General features: G+C 35.6%; 1 protein-coding gene across 6 annotated transcripts; it reads right to left on the bottom strand.

Annotated features, from left to right (window-relative positions):
* Positions 1 to 720: 720 nt before the first annotated feature.
* On the bottom strand, positions 721 to 9,151 carry LOC21404784. Of its 6 annotated transcripts, XM_024162132.1 has the most exons (6): positions 9,106 to 9,151; positions 8,914 to 8,995; positions 8,723 to 8,774; positions 5,295 to 5,406; positions 4,900 to 4,979; positions 4,152 to 4,457 (listed from the first exon to the last, which is right to left on the bottom strand). In XM_024162132.1, exons 1-5 carry the CDS (start codon positions 9,124 to 9,126, stop codon positions 4,944 to 4,946), a joined length of 303 nt encoding a protein of 100 aa, XP_024017900.1. In that variant the 5' UTR covers positions 9,127 to 9,151; the 3' UTR covers positions 4,152 to 4,457; positions 4,900 to 4,943. The 6 variants fall into 6 exon arrangements, 1 of the variants encoding a protein (XP_024017900.1); XR_002901705.1 differs by lacking the exons at positions 8,723 to 8,774; positions 8,914 to 8,995; positions 9,106 to 9,151 and adding exons at positions 6,832 to 7,474; positions 7,678 to 7,776; XR_002901702.1 differs by lacking the exons at positions 8,723 to 8,774; positions 8,914 to 8,995; positions 9,106 to 9,151 and adding an exon at positions 721 to 743 and having other exon boundaries at positions 4,279 to 4,457; positions 5,295 to 5,647.
* Between the last annotated feature and the right edge of the window lie 2,089 nt (positions 9,152 to 11,240).

Here is an 11,240-nt window from a genome sequence, read left to right as displayed (position 1 = left end):
TCATTTCTTAAGACCATTTTTTTCACATCCCTAGAAAAGTGTAATGATCGTGTCTGAAAAATTTCATTATTTTTTGACGTCATTTTATTTTATTATATTTTTTTAAGACAAAAAATAAGGTAAATCATAAAAAATAGAATATTCATCAAAAAATAGTGTCGCTTGTTGCATTAATTCCTAAAAGTTATATATTAATTTTGGAATGCAAAACATCAATAAAAAATTTAAACTTTTGACCCATTCCGGCCCTTGAGCTGGTCCCTAGGCGCCCTACTACGCGGGCCGGGGGCCTTTTTACAGCGTTATACTTTTATTTTTCATGTTTTGTGCCCATTTTTTTTGGCATCCCTAGAAAAATGTAAGGATTGTGTCTGTAAAATTTCATAAATAGCTTTCCTCCACTCAGGAACCTGTAAAGCTTCTTGCACACTCTTTGGAATTTCCACATAAGTGAGATGTACGGTAAATGAAAAAAATGAAGAGAAAGATTCTTATAGGACACGTAATTAGACATGAGATGTTTAGCGCATGACCAGACACCCTTGCGGGTGGCAATAGGAATATTAACATCATCAAATGACTCAGTACTAGCACTAGGGATAGACTATATCGAATCACCAAGGGGCTCAGACTGGAGTTTAACAAAGAATCGGATTAATTGTTACCTGGTTTTGGTTCTTCCTTCAGCAGACTCATGAACTTGTAGAGGATCGGGACCTTGTTTCTTTGAATTTAGTTTCCTCCTTGAATAGACCAAGAGATATGTATTCTTAGTACCAGTCTTGTTCCCATTTTCTAAGCTGCTGAGATTCTAATTTTGACATGGCAGTAGACTGCTGGAATTTTCAATATGTAAAACATAATTTGTTCCATCCATATTTTCCGTTTTTTTAACATGTGAATCCGAATTTTTAGCCTCAATATTAGGAGTATGTGTTGAATCTATTTCAAAAACATCATTAATTCCTAATTTGGTTACATCTTCACTAGTACTCTCCCCCTGAAGATGAGTAGCAAAAAAAGGTTTAGATCAAAAAATGTTACTGTAGTTTTTTAGAAGAAAAAGAACTTACTTTCTTATTATTAATATGCGGAATTTAGAAGCTATTTATAGGCATAAAACTAACTTAAAAAATCTAACCTAATCATGAAATCCTAATTGGATTTCAAGTCATCCTTATCCGGACCTAAACAAATATTCTATCCGGATTTCTAAATTTAAAAATAAAATCAAAGAAGAGATAACTCATAACTTTTAGAATAATAATCTCCTTAAGAGATAATTTCTTAACTTTAAAAAAACCCTAGGTCTTCGACAGTTACATCCATGGTAACAAACATTTTCTTAGAAATTGGATCAAACCATTTATAACCTTTTTGAGTCTGTGCATATCCTACAAAAACACACTTTTTAGCTCTAGGGTCAAGTTTTCCCCAATTATGATCATGAATGTGTACAAAACTCTGCATCCAAAAATTTTTTTAGGAAGTGTAGATGATAACCTAGATGTTGGATAGCGAGTTGAAAATACCTGTAATGGTGTTTTGAGTTTCAACACCCTAGTTGGCATCCTATTGATAAGGTAGGTAGCTGTGAGGACAGCTTCCCCCAATGATACTTCAGGACCTTATTTATGAAATGTAGTGCTCTAGCTACTTCTATGAGGTGTTTATTCTTTCATTCAGCTATTCCATTTTGTTGGGGGTATCATTACACGAGCTCTGGTGAAGTATGCCTTTTTCTAGGAAGAATTTTCCCAAAATCTTGTTAAAATACTCTTTTCCATGATCACTTTGAAAAACTTGAATTTGTGTTTGAAATTGTGTCATCACCATTATGTAAAAAATTTTGAACACCTCCTCCACATCTGACTTTTCTTTTAGTAAGTAAATCCAACTTACCCTTGTGTGGTCATCTATAAAAGTGACAAACCATCTCTTTCCCGATAGTGTTGAGATCCGTGAAGGCCTCTATACATCACTATGTATTAAGGAAAAAGGTTTCGAAGCCTTGTATGGTTGTAATGAAAATGTGGTACGATAATGTTTAGCTAATTCATAAAATTCACACTGAAATGAAGATGGATTTTTATTGCTAAATAAGTTTGGTAACAAATGTTTTAAATATTGAAAACTAGGGTGGCCTAACCTATAATGCCGCATCATTATTTCATCCCTACTAGTAATAGAAATAGACTCAAGACAAGTACTATGTGTCGGTCTTCTTGATTTGGATCCATCTTCAAAGAAATAAAGTCCACCAATCTCTCTAGCACTGCCAATCGTCCTCCCCGAGGTTAGTTCCTGAAACTCACAATAAGATGGATAGAAGTTCGCTTGACACTTATGATCATGAGTTATTTTGCTTATGGACAATAAGTTACAAGACAAATTTGGAACATGGAGGACATTATGAAGTGTGAGAGATGAAGAAACGATGACTGATCCTATTCTAGCTATGGATGAAAAGAATCCATCTGCAATTTTGATCTTTTTATTCCTTATACAAGATTTGTAGGATGAAAACAGTTTTGAAAAGCCAGTCATGTGATCTATGGCTCCAAAGTCAATAATCCATAGACAAAACAGATAAGATTTTATACTAGAGAGAGCTGTAATGAGATAATTACCCTTTTGAGTTAAAGAACAAGAAGAATTTGAAAATTGTGGAGATTGAAAGAGTTTGTACAGATGGTCTAGTTGTTCCTTTGTGAACTGAGTTATTTCTGAGTTGATTTGCTGCCTCTGAGAATCCTCACTCACGGTTTGGAATGCTTTGCCATCACCTCCATTCTTCTTTTTAAAATTCTTCAGTTTGCCATAAAGTTTCCAGCATGTTTCCTTTGTATGACATGATTTTTTACAGTGATCACACCATGGTTTCTTTTTCTTTTCTTCCTCCGGATCAAATCCTCTAGAGACTAGAGCCGAACTTTCTACTTCAGGATTGAGCTTCGGTTCTTAGGTTTTTAGCATCACTCTTCGCCTAGCCTCCTTTCTCCTAACTTCTGAAAACACTTCTTTGATAGATGGTAAGGGTTTTTTTTTTCCTAAGACCCTTCCTCTTATTTCATCTAATTCTTGATTGAGTCCTGCTAGAAACATGTAAACTCAATCATTCTCCTCTTTTTTCTTATGTCATACACTATCAATAGGACAATCACATTCATCTTCATAACACAAATCCAATTCTTGTCATAAAATCACCATATCATTGTAGTATGTTGTGACATCTCGATCTCCCTGCCCGGATTGCCACAGCTTCGTCTTTAGTTCGAAGATTTGTGATGAGTTTTCCAGGTCTGAGTACATCTCACGTACAACTTCCCACATATCTCTGGTGGTTGGTAAGAATAGATAGAGTTTTCCAAGAGCCGGCTCCATTGAGTTGATGAGCCACGCTATTATCAAAGAGTTCTCGAATCGCCATACCTTCAATTTCAATCGCCCACTGCTGGTTTTTTTACCTCTCCGGTTAAATAGCCAAGTTTCCCTCTTCCATCAATTGCGAGCTTCATGAACTGAGCCCACTCCAAGTAATTCTTATCATTTAATTTGTAAATGGTGATTTGAAGAATAGGATTTGCATATGCTACTAACGGATTTGTGCCATTGGTCATGGCAGTGGTTTCGGACTGCTCATTCTCTGCAGAATCCCTTGAAGCAGAGGTCTTACTTGCTCCGGTCATGGCAGTCTTTGCCATTAAAACTTAACAGCTAGCTCTGATACCATGTAATTTTTTAGAAGAAAAAGAATTTATTTTCTTATTATTAATATACGGAATTTAGAAGTTATTTATAGACATAAAAATAACTTCAAAAATCTAACATAATCATGAAATCCTAATTGGATTCCAAGTCATCCTTATCTGGACCTAAACAAACATTCTATCCGGATTTCTAAATTTAAAAATAGAATCAAGAAAGAGATAACTCCTAACTTTTAAAATGATAATCTCCTGAAGAGATAATTTCTTAACTTTAAAAAACCCTAAGTGAGAAATAAAGCACCTAAGCCAAAGTAGTTAGCTATTGTGGCTTTTTGGCTTGAAACTTCTTCGTAAGGCATTGTAGGAGCTTTGATTCTTTTAGCCAGTTCAGAGTGGATCAGATATTTTGTTATGTGAAGAGACACATCATAATTCCTCTAGAATATCAAACAGAGATTCGATAAAATAAACAAATGCAAAATCAAAATCAAGCTCTCATCAAATGATAATTTTAGTTTTTAGAATATCAAATATTAAGAGAGAGAAAATGAAATATGAAAAATTTAACCTTAGACCAGCCAACTTGTAGGCGAAGAATGTCCTACGCAGTTTCCAAAGAACAGAAGCTGGAACTGATCTTCAAGCATTTTCTCTAGCATACATTTCATGTTTCTCTTCCAATTTCCACTCTTTACCATCATCATTATCCTTAGAACTCTTCTTGGATCAAAAATCCCCTCTCCTTCGCTGCAACAAATAGATCAAAGGAGGCCGCAGAAAGCTTATTAGCCTCTGCCTTTTCTATTGGCAATATCCTTCTATGATAAAAGTTCTAGGAATAAAAAAATGTTGTAATTAAATAGGAAAAAGAAAATCAGCCATCTTCAGAGGAAATTAGACCCAAAAAAAAACCTAGAATTTAATAGGAGTTTTTGATAGCATGAAGATTTTCTAAGCTAAACACTGAACGACAAAATCGGGAAAAAAGGATGGTACTCAGTGGAATCTTGCCGTCGTTATTGGAAGGTTCTAAAATGTTCTTGAAGTCAAGGGCATCAGATAAATCCACTTGCTATCTTTTTTTTCTTGAGAAAGTAAAGAATTTTTGGGAAAAATTTTCAGTTTTCATCGACACATGAAAGATAATCTGGGGTGTTTTGGTAGAATTAAAAAAGAAAAAAGAGATTACCTTTTGGAATTGTATTTTTAGTTGAGCTTCTACTGGTTCCCTGGTCAATTGAATCTGGTTCTCTCGGAATCTTTGAAGACCTAGAAAAAAAAAGGTGATGGTTACCGAGAAAATGAAATGAGATTGACTTAGAAGAATATAAGGCTGAGACTAAGATTCATCTCAAAATATAACCTTTCATCATCAAAAACACCCAGTACAGAAACTTGAGAATTAAACCCAAGATCTAATTTCGGTAGGAAAAGCTGACTATAAAAACTTGAGGCATATACACAAGGCACCTAATTTAGAATACCTAATTTCTGTCTTCTAAATAAGGTAAATATAATTATAATTTCAGATATACAATTGGGAAAGATTAAGAAAGGGTGCAAGGAATTGAAGTGAAAACTCACATGAAAGATGAGCCTCCTTGATTCCACGATGAACAAACGAAAAGGCCATAGTAAGCTAGTGTCCGTTGATTTCTCTAGTGAGAAAATCTTTGATTTAAGTTTGAGGAGAAATCTGTAGAGAGAAAGATGGGAAGTAGGGGTGAGAGAGATGACAGAATGAATGGAGGAGGAAAAGGGAGCAGGTATTTGGGGAAATTAAAAAAACAGAGTCTGGGAAATAAAAAAGGAAAAGAAGAAGAAGAAAAAGGAGAGAGAGCACGGTGCGTTTTGGACTACCAAAAACAGCACAATAAGTTTCTTCTTCTACTCTTTTATATATTTAGGACATAAAGTAAAATAATATTATTGCCCTCTTCTTCTCTTCACGATGATGTGGTCACTATCTTTTCTTTTTCTAACCTGCATCAAAGGGAAAAAGAGTTAGAAATGTTCAAAAATCAAAACACCTAAAGAGAAGGAGATTTGTTTTTGTGTGCAAAGAACAACAATCTTTTTTGGAAATCTCATCCACAAAATAATTTTTCTGCGATGGACTTTCTCACAAAGCCAAATTAATGGCTCTTTGTTCATCTAAAATCCGAGCGCATAGAGGGTGAGTATAAACAAAAGGCAGAGAGAGGGGAAAAAGGCAAAGAGAAAGAAGCTAGAGTAAAAAAAAGGAGGAAAACAAAAAAACAAAAAAAGGCGAGATTAGCAAGGAAAGTGTAAAAAACAAAAACACAAGGCACTAATATGAGATAATCAAACCTTAAAATGAGATAATCAGAGGCACTAATATGAACATTAAACAAACTAAATGAGATGTGAAAACATGTGATACAATAATGATTAAGCAAAATCCAAATATTTTCTACAACAACGAATTAAATAACAAAGAGGCAAAAAATAATCATAACCAAATTAAAACAAAAATCTAAACCTAGAACAAACAAAACCCGAAAATGGCAAAGCATAATAAGAGGGGGGAGAAGTACAAATCTAAAAGAAAAACAAATGTCCACTACACAAAAGGAAAATGGTGCAAGAGAAACCATGAGCACAATATGGAAGAACAACCAATCGGCAAAGAATAGTATTTCTCTTTGTAACTATTTCTCTTGATGAAATTCTTATCACAATGGAAAAAGTACTCAACGTCCAAAATTAACATCACAAAATTACATTCTTTTTCATCCACCCTACATGGAAATACCAAAAGGAATATTTCAAAAGTCTTATCCTTAACTCTGTTTAAAAACGAGAGAGAAGGAAATGCAGAGAGACAGCTGTTCGGGTTCAACTTATAAAATCCTAATATGTTTCTACAAACATAAATTCAATAACAAGGTAAATACAATCAAAAACTAACTTGAAGAAGCAATTCAAACCTAAAACAAACAAGTCACTAAACCCCTTTTAAAAAAATAAGAAATAAAAAAGAGAAGAGACAAAAACAAACCTTTAGGGCTGAGCAGAAACACCACGACAGAGACCCTGAACCCCCGCGGAAAAACAAATTAAGCAACAAGAAGAATCTAAAGTGCATCAAAGAACAAACCCATAGGAGAGAAGGGGGAGGCTGTGAAAGACAAGGAGCGGGTGTAGAGCAAGAGCGACCAGCTCCCCAACACCTGCCACCGTCGACGGAACGACAGACCCCAAGCGGCCACCAACAATCCAGCAACACCCCACAAGCCTCTCCCATTAAAACCCACTGCGACCTTCCCCGGGAAGCATACCGCCCTGGTAAAAAAACCCAAGCAATGCGCTCCCCAAAAAGCCATTGTCTTGGTTGCGAAACCCAAAGCAACCTTTCTTCGTTCAGCCCACATCTCAATCAATTCTCGTTCAACCTTCATTGTTGTTGTAGCCTTGTAGGCCTCTTCGCCGCTTCCGTTGGTGGGGTGGGATGGGGTGGGATTGTGAGTGACAGTCAAAGGCTTTTTTTGGGATTTGAAGAGACGTTGTAAGGAGTTTTCTTTAGAATACTATTTAGGTCTATGAAAAATGTTCTGAATTCTTGTATGGCTAGTTAAGAAAAAATTGAAACAACTTTGATGACCCTGTTCTTTCCAATGATGTGTCTTATAGTGAGCATAATATCAAGACAAGTTTAGAGGGGAAGGGGCAGCAAACGTGAATAAATATGTTGGAAAATATTTGAGGCTCTTGACCTAGTAATTTATGTCCAGCCAAGCTACCTGAACCGACCAAATTAGAGCGGTTTACTATTTTATGTCTTCCGTCAAGGACGAACTTGACTCCATATATAACGTGGACACATTGATCATTTTAAGGAGGGGAAGAATGCAAGCATTTCTTAAATGATTTTCCTCTGCCCAAGCACTTAAAGTACTTAATAAGCTCCAAAATGCACCAAGAGTCAAGGTAATTAATAACTTACGAAAAACCATGTATGGCTTTGTTGAACAGGGTATTTAGAACATGCCTCTTTGTTGTCCCTCATCCCGAGCAAAGATTTCAACAATAACAAAATTATTGTATTAGTAGCAGTAAATAACAAAATTACATCGATAAAAAAGAGAAATGATAAAACAATAATCAGTAGAATTCGTGGAAAAAAAAAACAATAATCATTATCAACATAAGACATACATTTAATGATAATGATGTTATACCATTATATAGACTACGAACTTCTTCATTTTAAAAGAAAAAAACTAAAAACTAAAAAATCCTTCAGCAATAAATCACTTTTGCACCAAAAATCTTTGTTTTTTTTTATTTTTTTGCTGATCATAAGAATTACCAAGTTTATTTCCCAAATTTTGTTTTTCGAATGACATCACATCTTCCAAATCATATAGTGCAAAGGGAAAATGTCTCCATTGAAGAAACTATGCAATTAGGAAAATATTTTTTCAAAAGATAAACAAAATTATATAAAAATGGTGTGTATAAATTTCAATAGTAGTAATAATGACAATATTACTAATCGTTCTTACAAAAGTTAATAATATTATGAAATTATACTAAGAAGACCTTCCTCTGCGTTCTATTCTTGAGAAAGAAATAAGCAAAGATATTTACTAATCTGATAAAACATTACCAAAATAGGTAGCAAATTTGTAATTGTTAAACTTCACAAGTTCATACAGAATTGTTGTCAGAAAACATAGCTCATCCCTCTCCTATCTTGAAATCAAAACATTTATATTTATAGGTGTAGTTTATTTAGGGCTTGGACATTTATGTGTACTTTTGGGCAAATTAAGCAAGCATTTCTTAACTAATTCGCCTCTGCCAAATAACTTAAAGTACTTTATAATTTAGCTAGCTATCAATTATCGACTAAAAGCATTTTCCCCACCTTAATCAACCTTTTCTTGAAAAACAACAACAAAAAAAGTTACTAAAAGTAAAGAAAAACATATCCTGTGTATTTAGCTTAATGTTTATAACACGAGAAACAAGGGACTACCAAATACCTTGTTGGGTTGTGGAATAAGGTGAGTTCCAACACAAAATGACAAGGCCAACCTACAATCACCGTAAAATAGGAAAACCACTTCAAGTAGTTTTAGCAATTAGACTACTACCTAAAAAAAGGCAAAGACACAAAAGTTAAAACCACATAACTAAAGTTACTCTGACAAAGGACTTAAAATAGTTCGATTACCAATAACAAGAAGAAGAACAAGAGGAATCAAGTAACTATAAAGGGGCCTAGCAGCTGTTTTCCCAATCACCATACGCGCAACCTGTGCAACGAGAGAGTGCATGAGCTTTAGCACTCTATTTCAACTCACACTTCACATGGATATAAAGAGAGATGGAAAGAATAATCACTACGCATGAAAATAGGAACTACCAGATATATGAAAGCTATCATTCTTGTTATACAGAACACAATTAAATTTCAAATGCCTCCAAAATTAGAAGTAGCTGCTTTTAAATGACTACCAGAACCAACGTGTCTATTGGAGGTCTTATGCTGCAATATCTCACCTACAGAAACAACGAATCTGAACAGAGATGGTAAAAACAGAAACAAAAAAGTAATTACACAATTTAAATAAAAAAAAATCCCTGAGACTCATAATTCTTGAGCTCTATATGATAAAACGATGTAGCACCTGATAAAATCTCTTTGAGTTGAACAGGTTTGAAGGAACTCTTCTTTACTCTCAAAAAAGGTGTCTAGCAAAAATATTTGGTAGAACAGGGATAACCAATCACCAGATCCATGGACACATAAACCTAAAGTTGAAGTTTAAAAGGAAAATCTAAAAAGCACTTGTAAATAAAATCAATGAATGTACAATTTGTTTAGCAGAACGTATATAATTATATATACACACACTGGTATAAGTCAAGATTCAAGAACTGACGAGAAAAATGAAAGTCGTTTAATTCGAGATTCGAGAACCACAATAAAGCTTCAAATGGCATAAAATTTCAAGAAAAGACAGATTGGCTATAGAACTCAAATAAATTCCCAAACTAAATTAAGGTGTGAAAATCGCTCTAAGGACACACAATCAGACAATAATTCAAGAACGAAAGAATGTGGAAGTCGTTAAATTACATACCGTCTGTGAAAAAGCCACCGCCAAATCGTCGCACCCAATCGTTGAAATCGCCGACGGCACCTCCACCGATCATCATCAGCCTCAACGAGGCCAAACAACGGCGGCCAGAAATGCATGCAACAACACGCCTTTCAGACATTTCCTCAAACAGCTTACTCAGATTTTCCAAAATCTCTAAGAATGCCTCGCTTGAAAGCCTGGCCGTGGAATATCACATCGTCTGTCTCGAGGCCGACCAAGTACGAGCCACCAGCCCAAAACCCTAACGACAAGAAAGTGGAAGATCACACCCTTCATCTCGCCGCCGACCAAGTACAAGCCGCTGTCCCCCTAACGACAAGAAAGTGGAAGATCACACCGTGTGTCTCGCCACTGACCAAGTACGAGCCACCGTCCCAAAACCCTAACGACAAGAAAGTTGAAGATCACACCGTCCGTCTCGCCGCAGACCGACCAAGTAAACCCAACAGCCGCCTCCGCCGCCAGAGCGACCAGCCCCGAGCCGCTGCCGGAGCGACCAGCCCCGAGCCGCCGCCTTCACCGGAACGACAGACCCGGATCCGCCACAATTGCCACCAACGATCTAGCAACACACCCGCGAGCCTCTCCCTCCCCCCTCTATCTCTTTCTCCATCAAAACCCATTGCCACCCTCCCCGGAAGCACGCCGCCCTGGTCACAAAACCCACGGCAATTCGCTCCCCGAAAGGCCGCCGTCTTGGTCGCGAAACCCAAGGGATCTTTCTTCGTTCAGCCCACGTCTCAGTCGCTCCTCGTTCGACCTCCACCGTTGTTGTCGGCCTCTTCGCCGCTGCCGTCAGTGAGGTGGGGTTGGATATGTGATGGGCTTTTTTTTTTTTTAACAGAAAGCTTTTGTTGGGATTTTGAAGAGACGATGAATGGGGTTTTCTTAAGAATATGTCTCTTGCTTTCGTCAATCAATCCGCTCCTTCTAATTAATACACCCAAAAAGACAGAAATACCCTTCAAGACGATACATCTCTTGCAAGGGACGGTAAAAAAAGTCTCGACATATGGGCCCGTTTGTTTACGTTTTCGTTTTCGTTTTCCACGGTTTTTAAAGTAAAAAAATAAAAACGGGTGTTAAAAATATGTTTGGTATAATTTTTTTTAAAAAACAAAACCAAAAACGTTTTTGTCTTTTTGTGAAAATCAGAAAACAAAAAAAATGTGTTTTCATTTTCTCGTTTTCGTTTTCTGTTTTATGAAAAACGGATTTCACTTTTTTTTTTCTTTTTCATTTTCTTCCCTTTTTTCTGAAACCGTTTTTGTATTATATATGTTTATTTAATATATTATTATTTAATATATTTAATAATATTATTTATATAATATATTTAATAATATTATTTATTTAATATATTTAATATATTATTTATTTAATATATTTAATA

The sequence above is a fragment of the Morus notabilis genome, unplaced genomic scaffold (assembly GCF_000414095.1).
Source record: "Morus notabilis unplaced genomic scaffold, ASM41409v2 Scaffold442, whole genome shotgun sequence".
In the NCBI taxonomy this organism is placed as follows: Eukaryota; Viridiplantae; Streptophyta; class Magnoliopsida; order Rosales; family Moraceae; genus Morus; species Morus notabilis.
Note: the sequence above shows the minus strand (reverse complement) of the source record. Positions and strands in the feature narration are given on the sequence as shown.